The sequence below is a fragment of the Engystomops pustulosus genome, chromosome 9 (genome assembly GCF_040894005.1).
Source record: "Engystomops pustulosus chromosome 9, aEngPut4.maternal, whole genome shotgun sequence".
Taxonomy (NCBI): Eukaryota; Metazoa; Chordata; class Amphibia; order Anura; family Leptodactylidae; genus Engystomops; species Engystomops pustulosus.
The window spans coordinates 95,148,908-95,176,419 of record NC_092419.1 but is presented as its reverse complement, the minus strand read 5'-3'; the positions used below and the strand labels follow the sequence as shown (position 1 = coordinate 95,176,419).

General features: G+C 39.9%; 1 protein-coding gene across 5 annotated transcripts in view; it reads left to right on the top strand.

Moving 5' to 3' along the window:
- The window catches only part of ATP2B3 (ATPase plasma membrane Ca2+ transporting 3), a 132,733-nt gene extending 106,812 nt beyond the window's left edge, over positions 1 to 25,921 (top strand). For 2 of the 5 annotated variants that reach the window (XM_072124016.1, XM_072124015.1), the window contains 7 exons: positions 748 to 939; positions 2,759 to 2,972; positions 3,058 to 3,269; positions 3,697 to 3,804; positions 4,276 to 4,458; positions 10,014 to 10,167; positions 21,096 to 21,261. In XM_072124016.1, coding sequence (XP_071980117.1) covers positions 748 to 939; positions 2,759 to 2,972; positions 3,058 to 3,269; positions 3,697 to 3,804; positions 4,276 to 4,458; positions 10,014 to 10,167; positions 21,096 to 21,121 — 1,089 coding nt within the window. In that variant the 3' untranslated portion in view covers positions 21,122 to 21,261. Of the gene's footprint in view, positions 1 to 747; positions 940 to 2,758; positions 2,973 to 3,057; positions 3,270 to 3,696; positions 3,805 to 4,275; positions 4,459 to 10,013; positions 10,168 to 21,095 lie in introns of all 5 variants that reach the window. The other 3 variants (XM_072124013.1, XM_072124014.1, XM_072124017.1) reach the window with 2 other exon arrangements.
- Positions 25,922 to 27,512: the final 1,591 nt, after the last annotated feature.

The following is a 27,512-nucleotide window of genomic DNA, read 5'->3' as shown; positions in this document are numbered from 1 at the left end:
GATTTCTCCATTTAGTGTCCTTTCTACTTTAAAGGAACTCTCTGGTTAAAGTCAATTCAGTGAACTCTTCATTGTCCAGGGCCTGAAGGGGTTCTAGGAATACAATGGGGCAGATTTACTTACCCGGTCCATTCGCGATCCAGCAGCGCGTTCTCTGCGGTGGATTCGGGTCCGGACGGGATTTATTAAGGTAGTTCCTCCGCCGTCCACCAGGACAGCGCTGAAAAGCATCGGAACGCGCTGGAGTTCACCGGCTCGGGCTGAGTGAAGGTAAGTGCAAGCTCAGCGGATTTTTTGTTTTAAATGCGGCGGTTTTTCCGAATCCGTCGGCTGTTCGTTCGGCCACGCCCCCCGATTTCCGTCGCGTGCATTCCAGTGCCGATGCGTGCGCCAAAATCCCGGGACAATTCAGGGAAAATCGGCGCAAATCAGAAATATTCGGGTAACATGTCGGGAAAACGCGAATCAGGTCCTTAGTAAATGACCCCCAATGAGTCTTGCTCCTCCCTTTAGACCCTGCATCATGCATTATTCAATGAAATAGCCTTGACTGGAGTGTTCCTTTAAGTATTCTTCTTCCTAATAGGAGATAAATATGTAAATATGAATGATGTCTCCCTGACTCAAAAACGTATGAGCTCTGGGATGCGGCAATAGGAGATGCAGAGGTAGAGGTCACACTTGCTGGAGGGGCTCATAGATTATACCTTTATTATAAGTGGTTTATGTATTTTCATACCTACTTAGGGATTGGCCGGAACAGATGTTGCCAAGGAAGCCTCCGACATCATCTTAACGGATGACAACTTCTCCAGCATAGTCAAAGCCGTGATGTGGGGGCGCAACGTGTACGACAGCATTTCCAAATTTCTCCAATTCCAGCTGACCGTCAACGTGGTAGCAGTGATTGTGGCATTTACTGGTGCCTGTATCACTCAGGTAAGTAGGCTCTAGGGATACAAACACAGGCCTAGGATCTGATGGGCTTAAAGTTACCTTTTCTACAGTAGGACACCACTATTATAAATGGCACACCATAAATAGTGGGGAGGGCTGTTACAGAGTGATACAGGAACTTAAAGGAACCCAGTTTAAAGGGGATGCATTTATATGTGGACAGAGGTAAGATAGATGATGGATGCAGGGTGGGGCCCAGGTTTCTGTAGGCCCCTGGGCGGCAGCTCCTCATTGGGCCCCTTTGCAGTGAACTCACATGACAGAATTCAAAATTCAGGAACTAAAACATGATTATTTTATAAAAGCCCCCCTCACACCCTATGGATTCATTAGATACATCCCCCCTCACCCCTATGGATTCCTTATGTATAGCCTTATGTGGGCCCCCAGCAGCTCTGGGCTCCAGCACTCACCCGCGGTATGCCCAGTGCTGGTGCCAGTCCTGGATGGATGTTTGATTGTGAGTGTCCCACCAGAACAGGATCCCTCTTCTCCTATTACTATGGGGTCATGGATATGGGGTTATGGATATGACCCATTGACCTATCCTTTTCAAAATTATTGATGTTGGGTTTATGCTGCTCCCTGCAACAGTCCTATAGACAACGGGAGCACAGGACCCTGTCCTTATTAAAGGTGGTTGTCTAAACTCCGGACCCCCCAGCAATCAAGCCCATCCCCTTTAACATGCTGAGTGGGGGAGTGGAGGATTATTTGTATTTTGGCTATTCTGTATAGCGTTTGGTATATCCATTGTTCCCGGATCCTGATTTATGTATTTGGGAATGCAAGAGGCTTCCAAGCGGCAGCTTGTACAATATAAATAATTGCAGCCTTTTGTGCCTTTGTATACTCCGGGCCCCTGAATAGAACGGAATACATTTTTAGGGCTGCGTGGGAGACATGGCCAGGTTTAAGCCGTTCTATCGCGAGGCAGGACTTCCTAAAATATTCACAGTGCACTCCCCAGAGATAGCGGCAAAGGATAAAGAGTTTTATGCGTAAAACCATGGTGTGCGGTGAATGTCATAAAACAATCCTACATTCTACAATCACTCATAATATGATATTAATGGGTAAAATGGGATTTGTTGTTTTTATTCCAAAGGAAAGCAGCGCCACACTTGTCCATAGGCCTTGTGTTGTATTACAGCTGAATTTTTTTATAGACTTGAATGGGAATAAGCTGTAATGGCAGACATTTGCCATGGATAAGGGTACCAATGTTTCTGGACAAAAACAATGGGGCAGATTTACTTACCCGGTCCATTCGCGATCCAGTGGCGCATTCTCTGCTGCGCTGAAGTCCCTTGAAATGCACTCAAGTACACCGGCCTATTCCTGGTGAAGGTAAGTGCAAGCTCCGCGACACTTTTTGTTTTTTAAATGCGGCGGTTTTTCCGAATCTGTCGGGTTTTCGCTCGGCCACGCCCCCCGATTTCCATCACGTGCATGCCAGCGCCGATGCACCACAATCCGATCGCATGCGCCAAAATCCCGGTGCAATTCAGGGGAAATCGGCGCAAATCGGAAATATTCGGGTAACATTGAGTGGATCTCCTTGGATACTCTCTGCAGCCCATGTAAGAATATTCTGTACATGGGAGATATTCTTAGTAAAATAGTGAAGCTCTACAGATTAGTGTGATGTATTATAGCTCTCTAAAACTCGTATTTTGTAAAGACCCATAATGGTCATGGTCCATTATACTGGGAACCTCAAGCTTCCATAGAGATTCAGTATAAACAGTAGTATACTGTATACAGACAGTAATTTACACTTTTTTACTAACCCATGTAGGACTCACCATTAAAAGCAGTACAGATGCTCTGGGTCAACCTTATTATGGACACCTTCGCTTCACTGGCTCTAGCGACAGAACCCCCTACGGAATCATTGCTCCTACGTAAACCTTACGGCAGAAACAAGCCCCTTATATCTCGCACCATGATGAAGAACATCCTCGGCCATGCGGTCTACCAGCTCGTAATCATCTTTACATTGTTATTTGTTGGTGGGTATCTATGAAGCCACTTCCAGTCACTGGTTATTACCGCAGAGTTTGGAGGTTAATGGTTATTTTATGGTCTCTATTCCAGGTGAAATCTTCTTCGACATTGACAGTGGCCGAAACGCCCCCCTGCACTCGCCACCTTCTGAACATTACACCATCATTTTCAACACCTTTGTCATGATGCAGTTGTTTAATGAAATTAACGCCCGTAAAATCCATGGAGAGAGGAATGTTTTTGACGGTATTTTTGCAAATCCAATATTCTGTAGCATAGTGCTGGGCACCTTCGGAGTCCAGGTGAGACGTTGTGAATTCAGTATAAATCTAATGTATGATTGAAGGGGTATTTCTGACAGGTCATAGAGATATTGGTGGGTCTTCAGGAGATGGCATCACCACCCAATTCTAGAACAAAACGGAGGCAGTAGTCTGCATAACGCTGGAACAAGTTTGGTCACGGTATCCACATTATAGCACCACATCATTAAGATGAACATCCACGGGGTAGTAGATGATATGGGATAGATTGAAAGTTTGTGGTCAATACCCACATGTCCATGATTCTCCATCATTTAAATCCGGAGAACCGTGTAATTCTGTAGGTTCTCCAATAAGAGGGATGTAAAATTGTGATTGTTTTGATACTTGGGGCATGATCTTAATATTGAACACAACCATACACAACATCCTAACAGTTCGTTCCTTTTCTGCTTTTCTGCTTCAGATTTTGATCGTCCAGTTCGGAGGGAAGCCCTTCAGCTGTTCACCTTTAAACACTCAGCAGTGGCTCTGGTGTCTCTTTGTGGGAGTGGGGGAGCTTGTTTGGGGACAGGTGAGAAATAAATAATTGTCGTTCTTTAATATTGTAAATTCTACCCTATAACATAGACTTCAGATACAGTGGCGACAGGATGACCAACGCGTCCAATAACTTGCTTTCTAGGCGTATTGTGTCACCGGATCGGAGCAGAGAAGACACCCCTGGCATTACTTAATAACACAATAAAGCTCAAACCCTCAAAGAAATTGAATGATACATAAATTCCTCGGACATAACACTTTAAGTGTAAATAGTTTTGAGGGCCCATCTTACAGCGATACAATTAGATAAATACAAACAAGCTTTTTCTTTGGGTCCACAAAAAAGTTTTGGACCATAGCACCAAATATAACTTCCAAATGTATATTTAAGAGAGATCACCATCAACTGGAACTCGTAGCCCTATAGGACGAGTCTTACACGCTACCAATTATCATTTTGCCGAATTTCGGTTGACGTTTCGGATGGTCTTCTCTTTTCTAGCTCATTGCCACTATTCCCACCAGCCAGTTGAAGTGTTTGAAGGAAGCAGGGCATGGGCCCGGTAAAGATGAAATAACAGATGAGGAAATGGCTGAGGATGAAGAAGAAATCGACCATGCGGAACGAGAGCTCAGAAGAGGTCAGATCCTCTGGTTCCGTGGACTGAACCGAATCCAAACTCAGGTATGGCTTTTTTTTTCATTAGATACCACTGAAGGCCAATGATGACCACCAGCTATAGAGTGGGATCTCAGGGGGGCTCCGGTAGTGCATGCCTGGCTAATGAACTGCTGACAAAGCCTGAAGGTTAACTCTTTGCATGAATTAATAATCTGAATGTTTTGTTTCGATAACTTTTCTCTTCTGTCCAGAATTACCGGCAACAAGAACGAGGCAAAGATTAGATAACACAAAAACCAAACTCTTCCCTTCTGTACCGCTCTGAGGGGATCTATCATGGCTTTATATGTTACAAATGTCTTCTGGAGTTCAGCGGGACAATTCTGTAATATAGGGGACATGTGAATATTTATTTTTATCATCTTGGGTTATACCAGATAAAAATATCCAACAAGCACTCAGCTATCATGTGCGTATATAAACTGGTGGATGAACTTCTAAACCCTCTTGGGCGCCAGAGCCGCTAAGTGGAACCTTCACAAGTCAACAAAGGGTATCATAGGAACCCAGTGGGACAATTATTCCAGGCTATACAATTCGCATTTGGTAACCCCATCAGGAATATAGATGTTCCTTCATCGAGACAAGACTATCTGAAGGAACTTTTGTCTCCACAGACCTAAATACAAAATGTATTCCTATTTTTTCCAGGGCCGTTTTAAGTTCCCTGTTTATTCACAATAAAATTACTTTTTGCTTTAGTTTCCACATTCTAGTTTTAGTGATCACATAAACCAGTACCCAGTGTTCATACATAGTACGTTTTATAGACACCAGGAAAGCTCCTATAGAAATCCAGGGCCATTAGGGAAGTCCTACATGTTTCACATGTTCTCCACAAAATCCCATTTTGTAGCTCAATAAGGAACCTGACATGAAGTTATATTTCTATATAACATTCTGATTCTATTCTGGGTAAAACTAACACTTTTGTTGTAGGTAAATGCGCTATCATTTGCCAAAAAATATAGACATTCGGGTAATCAACTATATCTTGAAAATGTGTCCTGGAATCTGTGTGTATAATTTTAAAGGGATTGTACAGGATTAGAAAATCATGTTAAAAGGTAGCGCCACACCGGTTCTAATGTTGGGTGTGGTATTGCAGTTCAATCCCTTAAACTTTGATAGAAGCTGCAATTCCGCAAAAAAAACTTATGGACAGATGGGGCAACACTTGCTATCAGTTTATAAACCCTGGTAAAGGTCGATAAAATCCTGTAATTGGAAGATTTACCCTGCTCCAGCTCCTGTGGTGGTACTTCCAGTCTTCGACACCTTGAGCCTAGCCAGAAGTGCCTATGGTCACAGGGCCCCTTTGGCCCAATAATTTGCCTCCTTGGACGAGGGGACATCTCTTGTGATGCAAGAGGAAGTGGAATCACGTGGTCCTCATGGGCCATCGAATAGTCCTGTGACCTCTGACACCTCCTGCCAGGCCTGTGGTGCCTAAGAACATAACTTGGACCTTCCCAACATAAAGGGACAAGGAAATGGTCTCAGGTTCACATAGAAAATTGATGTTTTCTTACACTTAGTACCCATTAGAGCCTTCAAAGTTCTCCTCCTTGGACCAGATTGGACCTGTAGCAATCTTACTATGTTCCATAATAGTGGCCCCCTTAAGGGTCAGCCACAGATATTCTTCATACCCAAGCGGCTGTAGCTGAAAGTCCAGCCAACGCCTATTCACATGTACCCCTCTCTCTGTACTTGTTCTTGGCACCAGAAGAACTAACCAGCAGAAAGTTTCTGTATACATGAGCTATTTGTCACCCTCTCTTAGCCTGTCCCAGGCACATGCATACACAGCTACACCAAGCATGTATGTGTTCTCAAGAGGGTGAGTATGAAAACATGTTAACATCCTACCTGGATCCTTGGGTTCCTGGTTATAGTTTGCCAAGACCAAGATAGTGGGGCAGATTTACTTACCCGGTCTGTTCGCGATCCAGCGGCGCGTTCTCTGCGGTGGATTCGGGGCCGGCCGGGATTCATCAAGGCAGTTCCTCCGCCGTCCACCAGGTGGCGCTGCTGCGCCGAAAAGCATCTGAACGCACTGGAATTCACCGAGCTGGACCAAGTGAAGGTAAATGCGTCCCAAGCGACACTTTTATTGTTTTAAATGCGGCGGTTTTTCCAAATCCGTCGGGTTTCCGCTCGGCCACGCCCCCCGTTTTACGTTGCGTGCATGCCGGCGGCGATGCGCCACAATCCGATCGCGTGCGCCAAAATCCCAGGGCAATGCAGGGAAAATCGGCGCAAATTGGTAATATTCGGGTAACACGTCAGGAAAACACGAATCGGGCCCTTAGTAAATGACCCCCAGTGTCTGGACAGCTACAAACAACCTCCAGGGCTCCCTCTAGTGGCGGCTACAGAACAATGTTATTTAATGCTATGTCTACGCAGGATGGGTTAAATAATCAGAACTCTAACCCATAAGAAAGAAATATCACAGACTTGTTGATGCTGAAATGACATGATGATGTAATGTGTAATTCTCTTTAGGTAGAGTCTCTCACCTGTCTGTGTCAGACCCCAAATCTTCTTTGACCAGTCTTATGAAATGCTTGTATAGAATTGTGTCCAGGTATAAAAATTCTGCAATGAACAGTGGAATGAGATTCCAACCATAGTAGCGGGCACAGTACCTGCATAATGATGTCATGTCCTCTGTCTGTGATGATACCGTTTGTGTGCTGCCCGTACCACTATGTGAACACTGTCCAATCCTTGCTGCATGAGGCCACCAAGTAGATGATGGATGTGACATCACTGTTCACATTGTCCGTGTGCAGATTTATCAAGCTGCCTAAGAGTAAGAATGTGTAACCAATTACAGCCCAGCTTTCATTTTACCAGTGCTCATGAATATTTTAAAAGGGGGCTGTGATTGTTTGCTGTGGGCAACTAAGCACTTTCTTACGCTTAGGCAGTTTGATAAATTTGCCCACAGACAATGTGAACAGTGATGTCACATCCATCATCTACTTGGTGGCCTCATGCCGTCTTGTGATATCACTGTTACTTTGTGCTTTTACATGACTCTGCACATCACCCATCACACAGTGTGCACTACCCAGATATTACTGTGCACATCATCCCACTACAGTGATATCTCTAGCCTATTACTGCGGTATCACTTCTTCATCACCATGTAAATTACCCCTGTACTGTGACATCACCATGCGCATAATTCAATGACATCAATGTGCCCATTATATCTGTACTGTGGCATCACTGTGCCCGTTATATGTGTATGTGACATCACTGTGCCAGTTATATGTGTACTGTGACATCACTGTGCCCATTATGTGTGTACTGTGACGTCACTGTGCCCATTATATGTGTACTGTGACGTCACTGTGCCCATTATATGTGTACTGTGACGTCACTGTGCCCATTATATGTGTACTGTGACATCACTGTGCCCATTATATGTGTACTGTGACATCACCATGCGCATAATTCAATGGCATCACTGTGCCCATTATATGTGTATGTGACAGCACTGTGCCCATTATATGTATTCTGTGACATCACTGTGTGTATTATCCCTGTACTGTGACATCACTGCATGTATTATCCCTGTACTGTGACATCACTGTGTGTATTATCCCTGTACTGTGACATCACTGCATGTATTATCCCTCTTTTGTGACATAATTATCCCTGTACTGTGGCATCATTGTCTATTACCCCTGTTTTGTGATATTGTTATGTGTATTATCCCTGTCCTGTGACATCACTGTATATTATCCATGTTTTGTGATATTGTTATGTGTAGTATCCCTGCACTGTGACATCACTGTGTGTATTATCCCTGTACTGTGACATCACTGTGTGTATTATCCCTGTACAGTGACATCACTGTGTGCATTATCCCTGTACTGTGACATCACTGTGTGCATTATCCTTGTACTGTGACATCACTGTGTGTATTATCCCTGTACAGTGACATCACTGTGTGAATCATCCCTGTACTGTGACATCACTGTGTGCATTATCCTTGTACTGTGACATCACTGTGTGTATTATCCCTGTATAGTGACATCACTGTGTGAATTATCCCTGTACTGTGACATCACTGTGTGTATTATCCCTGTACAGTGACATCACTGTGTGAATTATCCCTGTACTGTGACATCACTGTGTGCATTATCCCTGTACTGTGACATCACTGTGTGCATTATCTCTGTACTGTGACATCACTGTGTGTATTATCCCTGTACAGTGACATCACTGTGTGAATTATCCCTGTACTGTGACATCACTGTGTGCATTATCCCTGTACTGTGACATCACTGTGTGTGCATTATCCCTGTACTGTGACATCACTGTGTGCATTATCCTTGTACTGTGACATCACTGTGTGTATTATCCCTGTACAGTGACATCACTGTGTGAATCATCCCTGTACTGTGACATCACTGTGTGCATTATCCTTGTACTGTGACATCACTGTGTGTATTATCCCTGTACAGTGACATCACTGTGTGAATTATCCCTGTACTGTGATATCACTGTACTGTGACATCACTGTGTGCATTATCCCTGTACTGTGACATTACTGTGTGCATTATCTCTGTACTGTGACATCACTGTGTGCATTATCTCTGTACTGTGACATCACTGTGTGTATTATCCCTGTACAGTGACATCACTGTGTGAATTATCCCTGTACTGTGACATCACTGTGTGCATTATCCCTGTACTGTGACATCACTGTGTGTATTATCCCTGTACTGTGACATCACTGTGTTCATTATCCCTGTACTGTGACATCACTGTGTGCATTATCCCTGTACTGTGACATCACTGTGTGTATTATCCCTGTATAGTGACATCACTGTGTGTATAATATCCCTGTATAGTGACATCACTGTGTGAATTATCCCTGTACTGTGACATCACTGTGTGAATTATCCCTGTACTGTGACATCACTGTGTGAATTATCCCTGTACTGTGACATCACTGTGTGAATTATTCCTGTACTGTGACATCACTCTGTGTATTATCCCTGTACTGTGACATCACTGTGTGCATTATCCCTGTACTGTGACATCACTGTGTGCATTATCCCTGTACTGTGACATCACTGTGTGCATTATCCCTGTACTGTGACATCACTGTGTGTGCATTATCCCTGTACTGTGACATCACTGTGTGTGCATTATCCCTGTACTGTGACATCACTGTGTGCATTATCCCTGTACTGTGACATCACTGTGTGCATTATCCCTGTACTGTGACATCACTGTGTGCATTATCCCTGTACTGTGACATTCCCATTCCAGGTTTTTCTGTAATATGTTACGCCCCTGGATTCTAGTCTTCATGGGCAATGCCACTGTTTTGGTAAAAGACACTGTCAGTGAGATGAATTGGGATTGGGGCCTTAAAGGGGAAGTTCACACTCTACATTGCAGACATTGTTTAATAGTGTTCTCTCTTTTCTCAACTGTGCCCAAAGAAGCAAGATTTCAAATGACAAAAAAAAAAAAACGAAAAAAAAAGAAAAAACGAAAACCCTATCTCATTTTCTCTCCCACAGATGGAGGTAGTGAGTACCTTCAAGAGAAGCGGTTCATTTCAGGGTGCTGTGCGTCGGCGTTCCTCGGTCCTCAGCCAGCTCCATGATGTAACAAACATTTCTACTCCCACTCACGTAATTCTCTCTGCTGCCAATACCACCAGCACTGCTGGGAGTGAGTGCGATTTCCTTACTGCTCATCAGTAACTTTTATTACACCCACCCTTATAAAACCTTATTTTATCTTCTTTTTTGCAGTCTTGCATTTTTCTGCTCACCGTGATTTTCCTTTTTATTTCTTGCTTTGTTTGGTCTTTTTCAGTCAAGATGGTGTATAATTTCCAAAGCCATATTCTCCTTTCTTCTTAAAGGGATTGTCTGGGATTAGAAATAGAGTGAATCGGAATTTTTTTTTTAGAAAGAGTGCCATCATGGTACATAGGTTGCATTTGGTATTGCAGGTCAGCCTTATTAATTATACTAACCTGCAGTACCGCACACAGCCTATGGATAAAGGAGGCGCTGTTTCTAGAAAAAAAATGGCAGGATTTTAACCCTCTAATCCTGGGCAAAGCCCTTTACATATTTGGTGTGCATACAGTGCCATGCTTCTATTTGATACTGAGTTCAGCTTTGTTTATTTGCCACTGATTTTTATTTTTTTCTGGCCTAGTGCGCAAAAAGGCTGCTTCTGTCGCTTCTGTAATTGCGTTCCATCTCCGTTTCACTTTTTATCTGCACATTAAACCTGTGGTACCAGATATCAATCAGCTCCTATCTATTAAATTAAAAAAACTTTACTATAGGGATTGGAGTAAAAATTTTTATTTCATTTACTATTTTGATTAATGTTATAAAATAGTAACATAGTAATAAAAACATTTTTATAAAATAAAACATAGAAATAAAAGACAAATAAAAACCTGATCTTATACAGATGAACATTAAAAAAGTGAAATACATTTTAAAAATGCTTAAAAGGAATTTTTTATTTATTTTTTTTACCTAAAAATATTTTTTTGTCTTTTGCTAATATTGTTGAATCACTCAACCACAAGTTTATTTACTACATTATTATTATTATTATTACATTGAACTCGTTAATTAATGATATAGTTTTTTAAATTAATTTATTTTTTTAGAAGAATAAAATTCTTTTTTTTTAAATTACATTATTTTTGGTATTTTTTTATGTAAAGTATTTTTTTTTATACTTTCCTTGAGGAAATATTCATAGTATTGCAATATTTATCTCTGAAATAATCACTTATTTTTGTAACTATCAATGCATTGTAATACGCAATATTTTTTTTCATTATTATTGCAGAACAAAAATTTCTCTAATAGGTCTCCACGAATATTTAAACTTTTCTAATTCTGCACTTGCCTCTCCTCACACTCACTGCAGGCTGATTTTACTCTATACAGAGAAATTTGTCAGAGAAGCATCGTGACCTCTCATTCGCATTGTGTCTCCTATCTGTCTGTGGTTAGAAACTCCCATTGCAGTTTTTATAACTACAGGAGGTCCCCAATTTAAAGAACAGCTCCCATTTGATTTCATGCATTATGAACCAAACATACCTTGAGAATTCTACACTGATGCAGAAACATATCTTGTTTAATCTCTGAGCTGAGCCTACATAAACACATTACACACAGAGCTTCCTGGACTTTGCAGACAGAACTAATCAACCTGAGCTGGATGACTCATACACAGTAGCTGGGGAATGGTGCAGAGATTGATTACTTCTGCCTCTCAGGGATAACATAGTGATTACTACTGATTTGTGCATTACTAATGTGAGAGGAGAAGCTCTGAGCCAGGCTAAGGAGCGAGAGAGCCTCATTATCAGAATTTTATAATAACCACTCAGCTCAGGGATTAAACAAGATCAGATCAGTGAAGCTACAGCATTGGCAAGGTATATTTGGTTCATAATGCATCAAATCAAATGGTAGGTTTCCTTTAAGGCCACCCAACTTACAGACGACCCCTAGTTACCTCTATGCCCTCTGTGACATCTTGTGGACACTTTACTTTAGTTTAGAGTTTTATTGATAATTTGTATTCCCATGACTGCACAAAATATTTAAAAGATCCAATTGTCACAGGGACAAAAAAAAAATGTTGTCTCAAGTTACAACTATAAAATATACCAGCTCTGACGTACATACAAATCCAACTTAATTACAAACCTAAGGGTGCAGCCACACGTTCAGTTTTTCAGATGCAGTTTTTGAAGCCTAAAGCAGGTGTGGATGATAATGGGTGAGGACTTATCAGTAAGAAGTGGCTGCTCCTCCTCTGTCTTCACTCCACTTCTGGTTTGGGCATCAGAAACTGCATCTGAAAAACTCAATGTGTGAACGCACTCTAAAAAACATATCCTGTACTTAGAAGAAGAGAAATATGTCCCAGTTCACATCTCGGTTCTGACTTCAAATGTCAACAAAAATACACAAAACAGGTGTCAAAAGTATTTCCGGCGACTATACAGACGAAATTTATAATGGAAAGACCTGCACCTGTTCTGTGTGTTAGTGTGCTACCACACAGGGCGTTTTTGGTCTGTTTTTAAGCATGCGTTCTCAGTCCATTTAAAAACGCATGTGTTTTTGACCGTTTACCATGCATTTGGCTGCTTATAACCTGTTTATCCATTAAGATAATTGGGAAAAACGGTGAAAAGCGCATGCGTTTTTTAAACGGACTGAAAACGCATGCTTAAAAACGGACTAAAAACGCCATGTACGGCATCACCCTTCTACCACTCCTGCTTTTGGCTCAGAATAAGCCCCGGATCATGTGCAGCCTGTGGAATCAGGCCTGTATTTCAGCCCAATCCCACCAACTGCACACCTTGTATGGAAGGGGAGTCCTTGTATTACACCTAAATATGATGCAAGGACATTTTTCTATACCAAAAAGTCAGTGATAAATCTCCCCCTGAGCCCTCAAGAGAAAAAAAAAAACAGCTTGTAGTGAGTGAGAGAAGAAGCATCTATGAACAGGCTGGGTTCATATCTCGTTTTTTTATACGCTCAGCTTATACCTCAGAAGTGCACCCGAGGTACATGCTGAGCGTATACATTGATATATACTGGCAGGCGGGGGCATAGTTGCTGCTTCCGTCTGACCAGTATACATAGCATCCACTGAAAAAGGCACAATGGAAAGATGCAGCAAGATACGTCCATCCTGCTGCCTCCTGCTGAGCGATGTACATGCTCAGCACAAGCAATAGAAGCCTATGGGGAGCAGGTGCAAAGTATTGCATCCCTCCAACCTGGCTCGCTGAGCAGTTGCTCTGGAGGAGATCCTGGTGATGTCACAATCCATATTAGGAAAGTGACATCACTGAGCAAACCCCCTGTACATCAGCAGCAGCCAATCACTGACTGCTGCAATTGTGTGCTCCTCCCCCCACACTCAGGCTCCTAAGGCGACGTATCCCACTGTATAGGTATACGTCTGTACCACGCCTTGTAAGGACACATCGGAATCCCCCCGACATGTCCTTACAACGTATGGCACAAAAAGAGATGTGAACCCAGGCTAATGAAAACCTGTTAAGGTTATTATTTGTAGGCCATGCAATAATAATAATAATAATAATAATAATAATAAAGCCTTTCAGTTATTTTTTTATTACTCAGCCCAGTGAAATTAGAGAAAATTAGTCACTAATTGTGCCTCCAAATGTGGGGATGAATTTGTTTATGATTATTAAATTCCCAGTAACTTTTCAACAAACTTAGCAAAAATCTGCAGGACAAGTAAATAAAAAGAATCTGCATAATATATTTTAGCAGAGGAAAGTGCTTCACTCTCCACTTTAATTATTAGGACCTTCCTTTCTCCTCTCTGAAATCTCTGTTGAATTCTGTCTTGCTTGTAATGGGGACATAAACTCTCTGAGGTGTCAGATTACAAAGTAGTCTATGGAGAGGAGAAGGGGATCAGTGAGTCACAGCAGCTAGGATTATACCAAGTAACTGTAAATTGAGGGGGTGAAAGCTCTTAGAAAATGTAGACTACAAGTCACATAATGCCCAAAAATATGGAAAATCCTTAAGAACATAAACTGGGTTGTTTATTCTTGCAAAATTTGTCAAAAATTATGGTACACTTTAAGTTTTTATCTTGTACTACAGTTTTAATAGATTTTTTTTAAATTTAAAACAATATTTAAAATTCCTTATATTCAAAGCTCGTTTATCCAAAAACAGACATCGAGAACATTTAAAAAAAAAAAAAAGTCGATGTTGCCTTTTCTCGACAGCATTTTATTAAAAAATACTCAATTTATGTCAAATAGTTGCACACACACCAATGCCCCGTCTCTCTCGCATGACACTATGCTATAAGCACATGAAAATTCACGTTTCTTTCTCTTGGAATGTCTCATTTTTAAACATTAAAAAAAAAAAACTACTTTTAGAATGGTAAGAAAAATATTTAGCGGTTCTGTCTTGACTGTAAGAACTTCAATAAATCCAAAATATAAAAAATGAGAACATGGCAAAAAATGTGACAAATCTTGGCAATCTCCTGAAAGAGTAAACCTTCGAGTATGGGCCCAAAGTGACAGCTGATATATGAACATTACGTCATTTTTTTTCTTGCTTTTGCAGCTTTTGGGATGCTCTCCTACTTGCCGTTAACAGCTCTGAAAAATTCACATTGTCAAAAGCCATTAACAACCTTTCTTTCCCATCAGGATTCCTTGGAAAGCCATCATGTGCAAAAAAAAAAAGCCCTTGTGATTGACTCATTTCAGGCCAACGCATAAATTTTTTTTGAACATGTAAAAAAAAATTCTTCAACTTTTTTTTCCCACATTTTGTAAATTAAAAAAAAAATAATAATTACAAGTTAAATGGACACTAAATTTCATGCTCTACTTTTTTTTTAATGATCCTTACTCCAATATTTTTGAAAGTGTAAAATATAGAAATCTAAAAAGATTTGTTTTTAAGTAAAATATATATTTGCTAAAATTAATATTTAGAGGGATAGTTTAATTTATTCATATAATTATTTATTAAGATTATTCTAAACGCTAAAAAAAAAAAAATTGTCAAGTGTGACTTGAAATCTACTACAGGGTGAAAAGGGTTTTTCAGGCTAAAAAAAAATTACTTAAAGGGAATCTGTCAGGTTAATTCTGGACACCAAACCGGCTGTATTAGAAGATCCTTATGGACATGTGGCTTAGTGTTCCAAATCACCATATATGAATTCTCTCAGTGGGCGGATTAAAAAAAAAAACAAAAAAACTTCACACTTACCTAGATCTGAGTCCAATAAGGAGTCTCGGACTCACATCAGAAGATTTCAGTGGCAGCGCCTCCTCTTGCGTTGCTTCAATGAAGTTGCCATAATACTATGGCTTTGTTGCGCACATGCCGTTCCCACGGCGCTTGCGCAGTGAACCCTGACTGTACTATACCGGCTTCACTTGCAACATTCCACAGGTGCCGAGAGCTCCGAGGTAAATATTATTACTTTTTGTAATGCGCCCATGGAGACGGCCTGTATAGTTTGGCTTTGAACACTAAACCACCAGTCCATAATTTCCCAAATATACCTGATACATTCCCTTTTAAGGATGGGTTCTTAATATCAGATAGGTGATAGATCGACCCAGCACCCAACAGATCATTTGAGATCTGTTGAGAAACAGAGAAATGAACAGAACTCAACTCAATTTTATTGTTGGGAGTGAACCGGTGGGCCCCAGAGCAGGGTAGGCCCCCAGTCCCTAATTTATGGGCATATATTGCTGACTCTTAAGCTTAGAGGACTTAACTTAAAGGCAAATGCCAGTCAGCAGGTTATATTAGGTAATATTTGATTGTAGCTGCAGAGTGGTGGGCCACAATAAACATTTTTACCGGTGGGCCTAGGCACTCCAGTCCGACACTGTACGGGGCTGAGTAAATGAAGCTCAGGGTCAGGAAGTAAAAGTTCTCCTTATGGAGATTGCCAATTAAGGCCGACATGTAGGCGTGTGAAGTCTTATAGACATTGATGCTCTACTAGAGGAACTCCCCTAGTAGAGCAACAATTGTTATAAGACTCCAGATGCCTACACGGCGGCCATAATTGGCAGTCTCCGTAAGGCGAAATTTAACTTCCTAAACTTTGTCACAAGCCTCTCGCTCACCCAAACCAGTTCCCTACGCTGTACTGAAGAGACACAATCAGGTCGAAACAGCGCTGTCTAAAGTTGGGAGTCTGTTCCTTCTGGAATAGATATACTGGTTTGGCTTTAAACCTGAATCATGTCATTAGGCTTCCTGAAAGTCATGCTTAATGTCAAGGGAGCTGCCTTACAAGATAGCTAGCAGAGTCAAGGTTTTCCTTATCCCATCCTGGAAAACTTTTTTAAATATTTTATGTCTGAAATTCCTAAAACTACAAAACTACATATTTAAAAATATGTCCCATCATGTTAAATGGGAGAAAAGTTACAATATAACAAAAAAATTTTTTTTTTAAATCTATTGATCCTGAAATGAAATCTTGATCAAGGGCTCTGGAAAGTTTATGCATTTCATTCTCCGATTTGACTGCACAATTGCGAGCTTTTCCTCCCTCAGAACTTTTAGTTCCCAAAAATGGATTGATGGAGTCAGCTCTTCCTTTGCTGGAGCTTATTCTTCAAGAAATGCTTTTCCCTCCTATGTTAGTTTTTATTTTTATTTTCTGCCATTCTGTATTCACCATTAAGCACATTCTTCTTTTCAGCTTATTTGCCTTTTATCTGTCATCATATCAATTTGAGGCTTCCATATTCTAAAATTTATAATCTAAAAAGTTTTTTTTTTTTTTTACAAGAGGCTTATAAAATTTGTTACATCTTAATCTATTACACAATTAATTATCAAACAATGGAATATTGTATGTATAGAGTAAATCATAAAATTCTCTGTTCGTTGGCCTAAAAATTTTATTTTTTTCTCTTTTTTTTTTTTATAACTGACAAACGAAATTTCAATTTAATTTAAAAATTTCAATTTTTGTACAAAAATAGACGTCTAGAAAAATTTGCCAAATTATTTAGAATTAGCAAGCCTCGCCTAATAAACTGGGAACGTGAATAATTTAGCAGTCCCAGTAAAAATTCAAAATTTATTTTTGATAGAAAAAAAAAACATACATTCACAAAAAAGTCACGCTTGTAGCCTTATTTATTATTTTTTTTTTCATATTCACTTATCCAGCAATTCTAGGTGTGTTACACTCAGTGTTCCATCAGCTTTTTCCCTTAACCCCTGACCTCATTTCCTCCATTTCTTCCCACCCTGGGCATGGAAGAACACCAAATTTCCTTGCATGCTACAATCCTTGCTCCACAAAAGGCTGGTCAGTCAAAGCTAGTCCCTTTATACAGCAATGATGGGCTTTAATACTCGAATGTTTACTGTGCCTAAAGTGCATGATTGGATTGGAGCTACGTCTCCAGGCAGTCAAGGCTGTGTCACTGTGTGGGCTGAATCTCCTTTTTGTTGTTTCATTTTTACACGTCACGCCGAACACAGTCATGATAAATATTTTGATCTTTTTTTTTTTCCCTCCTTTGGTTCCCTTTCCTACGGGTCTTAAGTGCAGCATGAGTGCATTTCCATCAAAAAAAAAAAAAAAAAGCTTGAATTTTTACATTTTCTTTTTCTTATTCATTGGCTCTCCATGCTGTGCACAGCTACTCTTAATCCACATGATTATTTTTAGAGCATGTTTTTTGTTGTTGTTTTTCATTTTTATAGTCATTCCTCATCACCCTCACTTAAAAAAAAGGTTTATCCATTGCTTAGATTTTTAATGAAAGTCAACTTTTGTGCCCTCCATCTGTTCCTCAGACCCACCCCCTCCTTCTGAGAAACGGGTTCAGTGCTGAAAGTTGTCTCAACCAGGTCTGTCGATTTGTGGAAGGTTTTGTACAGGAAGAATCACTTTCTACTTCCTCGATATGCCATGTGTAGTATGACTACTACTATTGTGGGTACTACATGGGAAATCTAAAGTTTATTAAGATTTAAAGAAAAAAACTGCAGAATTCAGTGTATAAAATATCTCATATTGAATGATAAATAGTATACTAAGAATTAAAGGAAAACTAACACTAAGCTAACCTGTCGCGGTTTCTCCCCGATCCCCGAACACATCTTCTTTAGTGTTGACTTGTCGACAAAAAGACTTAAGAAATATGCTTAATAGCCTCAGGCTGGAGGTTAATAGTTATGCACTCCTCCAGCAGTCATAATCACTTCTTCCCAGTGACGTCACTCTGGAGGCGTGCATATTTATTAGTCTTAGATGCAATGTGTTCTGTATATGTATTAGTAGACCCGAAAATTAGCATGAGTTGCCTAATTTTACCAAAAAAAACTGGGTAAGAATATTGTAAGCCTAGAGTGGGAAAGGTTGTAGCTACTGGTAACTTTCACAAATAAAAATAGATACCAATAAGACCTAGTGCACAGGATTACCCCTTAGATTCAAATATTGAGCCCCCGTCCATTTAAATATAAGGCCCCTTATATATAGATGTGCTGACCCAACATTTCCGTTCAGGTTCAGGGACATCTCCTGTATCCTTTACTTGTGTTCTAGAAATGGCAACTGGGTCTGAGTGCAAGGTGGGGCGGTTAAGCCACCCGGACTTGTACTTACATGGTCTTAAAAACGCAGACACCATTGACTCTTGTAGCTTCATTAAGCCAGTGAGTGGCTAGTGTCAGCCACATCAAGTCCTATTATAATCACTGGCAGGGGCCTCCTATGGGCACAGAGGTCCCTGTCTTTGTGTCCTAGCCTTCCTTAACACAGCTATAAGCATAAGGGGGCTTTTTCAACATGAAAAATTTGCTAAAAAACAGAGACGGAGACTTTGTCTGCTACACACAGCATATACTCTGGGAGCTTTCCCGGCATATATGCTGAGCTTATCAAAAAACAAGAGGCGAATGTAGCCCACTACCGTCAGCGGGAGGCACAAATTAAGTTTTTGTTGTGTTTTTGTGCCTTTTAAAGAGGAGGCACATTTTTCCTTTTAGCTCCTCCTCTGGCTTTTTGTCAAAAAGACATAAAAAGCAGTGAGTGTGATTGGAGCCCATACGTCTACTGTGTTAACTTTTAATTTGGAAAGTGAAGCCAAAAGAATACCTATGTAGCCCCATTGTTAGATCGAGTCTTCATATAAAGATTTTTTTAATTAAAAGGGAAAATGAAATAAATCATAAAACCCCACTATAGAAATGTACAATATGTTAAAATGATTTATCTAGCAATATACCGTATATAGTAATCATTTTTAAAAAGTTTTATAAATTTTTTTTTTAAAAGAACATTTTCTAAGTGTAAATTCAACACTTAACATAAAAGTTTTTTTTTCAAAGACATTTATTTATCCCTTAATCATTGGGGTCTGACCACTAGGACCCACTGAGTGACCTGGGCCGCCCGGAATGTTTAGATATTCTGGGACCGGCTGTCCCAGAGCTCCATAACAAATCAATGGAACATAGAACAAATTTGTCAAGCTGCATAGATAAAATTGTAAATTCTAAAAATGTATTAAAAAAATATGCATTTCATTTCAAACATAGTATAATATGAAGAAAATATTCTAAAGCAATGGATACCGCTGGCAATTCACTTATTTTGGTTTCTGCTCTTTACGTTTGCCTTTAAGTATCATGTGACATGTCATTGCATCTGTCAGATGTCACATAGTGAATGTATGTTCCAATGAGTAGTCTATTAGTAGAGCATCACTGTATGTGTTCTGTCTTGTCTGACGTGAATTGTCTTTCTCATCTTTTGTTTGATACGTGTCAGTGTACGTATATCCTAATTTTTCATAAACACATATCATAGACATCTTTATTACAAATATTACAGCCTAATGTGACTTTCTATAGGATCTCAGTCCACAGGAATGTGCTGTGTTGCTTCTCTTTCACAATAATTTAAATAAAGAATTTTAACCAATTTAAATAAATGTTTATTAGCATTAGTATTCATCAATATTCTGAAGACCATCAATGACCCAAGACCCCAATGAATTGGCAGAATATAGGGCACCTTGACTGTAATAACTTTACATGTGTGGATGTGACTGGTACTGATGCCCCTCCCATGGGCGGAGTTAGTATAGTTGTCACCCTATCATGTACTAAAGAGGATGAAGTGTCATGGCCCCCTGTTTTGTCGATTGGTAGGGATTTAGGTGTTACATTGATATCCAAAAATACTTTTAGAACTTCTTAAAGGGGTTTGCCACTTTACTTCATGTTTGTTGTAATGTGTGTGTAAGTGTGGGGGGCGGGATATTAAGTAATTTATGAATATGCATCTATTAAATGTTCTGCACAACTTTCCCAAAACACAAAGTAAAGTTCACGGTTCAGAAATGTCCTTTACCTCATCAGTCAGACATTCCTGTTCAAAAAATGACCGCAGATTGAAGGTCATGTGATCTCTAACTGTCCATGAGCAATCACCCTGCCAGGACCTTAAAGGGTATCTACCACCAGGATGGATGGCTGTATGAAAATGAGCCTGAGGGGCTCCATAGGTGTTAATGGAGTATGGAGCCCCTCAGGCTCATTTGCATACAGTCTTTCATCCTGGTGGTAGATGTCATGTAAGATAGTAGGGCGTTTTCTCATGGACAGATTGGTCATCACCAGACACTTTATAGACAGGAATAGCAGCTGATAAGGAAAAATACATTTCTAAACCTGGAGCTTTATGTATAAATAAAGCTGTGCAGAACTATGAATAGATGTTTATTGGTAAATTAGTGGATACCATGCTCCCACATTACATAAAACATGAAGTAAAATGACCGACCCCTTTAAGATACATTAAAACAAACATGCTTTTATCATCATCTGCAAAATTATTGTGGACTGAGATTCCCCCTCAAAAAGTTGCCTCGTTTAATTACATTTTTTAATACTGTCTCTTTTTTCTTCATTTTCCCTTCAATTTATTTTCCCTTCTTTTCTTCCTGCCTCCTCCCCCCCCCCCCCATTTTATCATTGGGTTTTCCCCCTTCACATCCACCTAACCCTAACTCCTTTTAGATCCGGGTGGTGAAAGCATTCCGTAGTTCCCTCTACGAAGGCCTAGAGAAACCTGAATCCAAGACCTCCATTCACAATTTCATGGCTACCCCTGAGTTTCTTATCAACGATTACATCCATAACATCCCCCTTATTGATGATACCGATGTGGAAGATAGTGAGGAGGCTCCGGGCCGGGTGCTGTGGTCCATTCCTCCCCCATCTCCCAACAAGAACAACAATGCCATTGATAGTGGCATCTATCTGACCACAGACACTAGCAAATCGGCTGCTTCTTCCAATCCCGAAAGTCCTTTGCACAGTGTGGAGACTTCTCTCTAACAGAACACCAAACCAGTCTTCAGAAAAATCACCAGAATGACAAGATAATAGAACTTTTTGCAACTGCTGATGTGTCGGCAAAGTCTACATTTACAGCGGAAACAGCTTAAAAGTAAAATATACTACAACACCAAGGTTACCGAAGACCAAAATGTATTCCTAGCCCTAGTCATTGTGTTCATTCTTACCTGCGAGGAAGAAAAAAAACAGTCCTTGGGGCATTCAGAAGAATCCACGATAATCGACAAAAGCCAGTATTGACAACTCCAGTCGTGAACAAAAAAAAGCCTTCAAAGAAAACAAAGAGGTCATCAATGACTCAGTTTTCCCACCATTTTGAACTATGTCTTACTCTTCCTGTCGAAAGTGGCCATAGATATTTAAAAAAAAATCTTTATGCTGGCCCAAAACATGATGCATAACTACAGTGTGTGGCAGGGCTCCACAGGTGAATTAAGAAATGAGAGCTTTCGGGAAAAGCTCAACTTGATAAACAATCTAAAATAAGGCAATCATCAAACATTGATTATTTTACTATACCATGAGGCCATTTTGTATTCACATTGCACATTCCTCTTACTAATGCCCTATTATGGAAATCTGATACAACAGAGAGGCGATAGAAACAGAGTGTCCCTCATTCTGGAGGACTATGAATTTGTAATAACTACATTCTCCTGCGGAGGCAGTGCAGAGATAAAGAACAACTTCTGTTGGGTTCTTCCTTAGACTACATAGTATAATAAGGGGGGGCCTTCCTAACAAAAACAGATTATCGAGTAATAAGGGAAGTAATGATCCTCTTTTTTCCCCCCTCCCACAAAATAAAATATATATATAGCTGAAGATACATCCTGCAATAGCTTTAGTTATAATCACATACACACTATCAATGTCAGAACCCAGAAAGTTGACATAGCGTATGATTTATTAGGAGATAAAACTAATTAGAAAGTAATACATTCAATTTTCACACAAACACACAAAAAACATCATTTAAAAAATGTCAAAAACATAAATTAAATCTGCAAAAATGTTGCAGGAAATTTTTTTTTTTTGCGTAAATTTTTAAATGGCATGAACTAGCTAAAACTAATCAATACTGAATAGCAGAGTGAATATCAGAAAGTATTAGGTGTATATTATAACATACAGTTATACTGCATGGATTGTAACATCTCTGCTGCTCGATTTTTAGAAAAAAAAAATTCAAATAAACAAGACATATTTTTTCCCCTTGGACTTTTAAGCTTTGAGAATGCTTTTTTTCCCCCCATTCACACCCTCTAGCCCCATCTTGTGCTGCCCAGTCCTAATTTCCTGCATGAGTATCCTGCAATGATTTGCTAAGAGAGTCCATACATTCCAATAGGAACCCGTCATACAACAGATTCTCACCCCAAGACCCTCGTCTATGCATTACAATGTTATACAAATTTTGGTGTTTTTTTTTTTTTTTTTGGTTGAAATCGAAAACTTTTTTTTTTTTTGGAAATAAAAAGTTTCAAAAAATTCCCTCAAGACATAAAACGACGTTGTGAAGGTAAAAAAAAGTGCTAGAGGAGAACTTAACGTCCATACGTATGCCGACTGGAGAAGCTACGGAAACTATTGGCCCCGCCTTGTTCTACTGGAATTCCAGCGGAATCTCACAGTCAAAACGAGCGGACTGTGGAAGAGAGCGAAAAAAAAAAGAACTTGTTCTACTTGCAAGCTAGCCAAATAAGGTGACGCCTCCAGCCCCTGCGTTTTTTTGGATGCCGCCTAGAACTATATATGATAAAAAAATATATATATTTAAAAAAAATTCACCTTTTCATTAAATATAAGCCATGGGAATTCCTGCATTTTGAATGAAAAAAAATAATAATATATGCCTGCTTTCTTTTTACCGTGCTCCACGGGTATTGCACAAAAACAAGACATTTAGGTCACAGTTGCTGTTCTTGCAAGGTGAATAAAAGTTTGTTTCTGTAGCCTTGTAGGAGCAAAATATGACAAAAGCATTATAAAAAGATATATATATATATTTCAAAGGGTCGTTAAAGGGGAATTTTTCACGGGTTTCGTCCACCACAAACCATCACCAGAACCTTGTAGATGCACCAGGAATACCATTATATAGATGACTGGATAACTCCACCCCTTATAAATTCTGTTATATATATATATATATAAAATTTATGGATTAATCTATGCACAGTAGTAAGTGATCAGTGAGTGGTTGCAGGAGGAGAGGTGGACTGTGTGTGGGAATGTGAGAGACAGACAGTAGTCAGGACAGAGCTGACATGATGGAGCCGCTTCTTTTCTGATCAGAGACAAGAACAAGCACATTGCATAGCCCTGCCCCTTCACCTCCTGCTGACTCTGGTTCCATAGACCACTTCTCCTTTTGTATATATTATATATATATACACACACATGTACAAAAATGTGCAAAAAATAGTGAAAAAATACTCGGGTGCACAGCCTAGCACTTTGACAAGAAGTCCATCCAAATATAACAAGAAAAAACGGCAGCAATCCAAGATTTAAAAATAAAATATATATAATGTATATAATATGTTATATGTAGCATATATTAGCATAAATATGCTAATTGGGCTTTTCTGAAAGGGAACCTGTCATCAGCAATTGGCCTAATAAACCACTACCAGTATATTGTCAAGCAGCGTAACACCTTCAAGTTTTTGTTTCTTTTTATGTCTCAGGGTGATGGCATCAACCAGCAAATCAACTTTTTCTGAGATGTAAATTGGTTGTATAAAGTCAATGAGGCGGAAAGTTTGACACTGAAGTCAAGGTGGGAGCTCTGAAAGCCTCCTCCTTTGTGATGGACATCATGCATTGGACTTCAGGAGATCTGGTTAGTGATGTCCCAGGATGCACAACCATAAGTAACAGTGAAAAGGGCTTTCTGAGGAAGAGAGAGCTTGACTTCAGTGTTAAAATCTCTGCCTCCATAACTTTATAAAACTAGGTTGCATCTCACTTCAAAGTTGATTTTCTGGATGATGCCACCGCACTGGGTCATGAAAGAAACAGTAGTGGTAGTGGTCAATTAGGACAATTTCTGCTGACAGGTTCCCTTTACGTGTCAAGTTCTTTGTCTACCATCTTGCTGCAGATGGTGCTGTCTGAGGATAGAGGCTCAACTCGCCTCATGGCTGGTGCACCACTGGATGTCATCATTCTTCAAATCTCACACATGCACTCTTGAAGTTGTTGTGCACTCTTTCTCTTCATCAGAGAATTCTGGGAATTGTAGTCGCAGTGTGGAGAAGGAGGCAGTACACGAAAATCTAATGAGCATAAGCAAATTTTGAAGATAGCAAGATGGCGTCAGTGAATGGGGGAAGTATCGAACGAGGCAATGGACAGAGTAGAATTGCCACAGGAGCAGGCAATGGAACTAGAATCTAGTGGGGCTCTGGTAATGCCCAGGAAGCACTTACTCCTAATTAGCATAGACGTGAAAACAGAAATTAAAGGGATGGAGTGGTCAGAACACCTAAATAAATAAATGTCCAAAATCTATATCCTTACACCTACAAGGGACTGGGAATGGTTTGTGGTGGACAAAACCTGTGTCAGATTCCCTTTGAGAATACATTTTTCTTTCCAAAAAAACATCTGTGTAATACCCATGGTGACACTCAGAACTACCAGCTCTTGATGGTTGAAGCCATTCTTTATGTTGAAAGACCGCAACGAAGTAGCTGCTTAAAAAAAAAAAAAAAAAAAAACTATATATTAACCGTAATTAAAAAAAAAACACAGCAAAAAAAAGAGAAAAAAAAATCAAAAAGTAAAAAGATGCAACTTTGTTTCTTTCAGCATATGAGTGTAACGATATTTAAAAATAAAAAAAAAAAGAAAGTGGTGTTTAATTTGCAAAAAAAAAAAAAAAAACAAAACGATAAAATGTGTAATATTACTGTTCATTTGCAGGCTTCTTTTCATGATATATTGTAGATATATTGATAGAACAAATGATACAAAGAATTATATATTTAAAAACCAAAAAAAGAAAAAAAAATACAAAAAAAAATATAACAAAAAGCCACTACTGCTGTATAAATCTGCCAAATGTAAGCGTGCTTTGCTTATTATTTTATGGGGTTGGGGGGGTAGGTGCGGGTTGGGAGCAGTGCAATATGTCCATGCCGTCTTTTTTTTTTTTTTTTTTAATTTATTCTTTTTCTCTTTATTTTCTTTCCTTTTTTTTTATAAAGAGAAATGCTTGTACATTTTTACAGGGCGGAGCTTAAAAACTCATATTGGGAGGCCTCCCTGAAGCATAATACTGTATTGAATGGCTGATTTTGTTTAAATTGCTACACAAATGTTAAAAATTTTACCTGCCTGTTATAAAACAAAAAAAGTTATATATGAAGAACAACACCCTGTATAGTATATACAAGTCTGTATTGGAATTTCAAAATTTAAATAGGCAAAAACTTTGTCTGTATAAAAAAATATGAAACTATTCTACAAGCTCAGCTTTGATAATGCGTGTTTTGTTCAATATTTGATATTTAAAGCATAACTCGGAAGTTATCTGGACAAAAATAGGATAGGCTTAGCTCGAGAGAATTTTACAAGAATTTTACAACAATTCCAACAATACCAAAATCATGCTGCTAACTTCTTCTTAGCCTGAGATCCAGCCCAATATATCTATCGGCCTTGCTGGTAAAATCATCTCCAGCTTCTCCTGAAGTAGGCGGGTGCTTAATGGTTGTGACATCAGCTAAGGGAACTAGAGGACAGAGCAGCTTCCCTCCCTTCCCATAATACTGAGTCCTCCACAGGAACTCTCCACTAGCAGCCAATCATAGACTGAAACCTTTCCTCAGCGTTTCTACTTTACAATACAGATGGGACCCTAACCTGAAAGATACATTCAGTGTCAGCTTTACATCATCACATCCATACTAACAATGGCCTACACACAGATCATTACACACTGTGAGGTTACATTCAGATGGCCGTCTATGGGGACGTACATATGTCCGCATATAGGGCAATGGCGGCCCGGCGGCGGTACGTATCTGCGCCGTACACTGGGAAAAGATAGCATGCTCCATCTTTCTCCGTATGTGTTCCCGTGCGGCACTTTTTTCTATGGAGGGGTCATCTCCTCCTTCTCTCCAGCGCACAGCTGTATGCCCCCTCCCCCCGGCTGCAGCCGGGCATACGGCTGTCTGAATGTACCCTAATACTGTGCACAGTATGGCCTATAATGATAATAATATAATAGTTCCTTTATTTATATAGTGCCAACAGATTCCACAGCAATACACAAATAAGCCCCTGTTCCCATGGGGCTTACAATCTAATCAACCTACCAGTATGGTTTGGAGTGTGGGAGGAAACCCACACAAACATGGAGAGAACTTACAAACTCTTTGCAGATGTTGACGTGATACAGACTTATGACTACTATACATAGTACCTGCTAAGATGGATGTGTAAGCCAGGCTGTTAAACAGATGGCATCAGTCTCTCCCCTTACCAGTACAGTAGGGGAGGGGGAGTACAGAGAACAATAAAAAAGCAGCTGCTGACATGCAGGAGGAGGGAGGATACAGAGCACACACAGAAGTAAATAGTCTTCATTCTGTCGATCACACAGCAGTGCTGACCCTCCCCCCTTCTTCTCACTTTCCTGACTATAGCTTTGTCAAAAAGATAAGGGGAGGTGTGCAGAGCAAATTTATGGATTGATCTGAGCAACAGTAGTAACTGATCAGTGAGTGGTTGCAGGAGGAGAGGTGGACTGTGTGTGGGAACGTGAGAGTCAGACAGTAGTCAGGGCAGAGATGACATGAAGGAGCTGCTTCCTTAAATTACTGAGCAGATCCAAGAACAAGCACATTGTATAGCCCTGCCCCGTCACCTCCTGCTTACCCTGGGTCCATAGGCCACTTCTTTTGTCGCACACGGTTTCTTCCTGGCAATCAGAGTGGAGGGCTGAAGCAGACAAAAGTTTGCAATAAGGTAATGAATGTATATCGGAAAGCGTTAGTTTTATCTATAGAAAAACGTTATAAACTTTACAGTTAAAGGGAACCTACCACCGCGATTCTA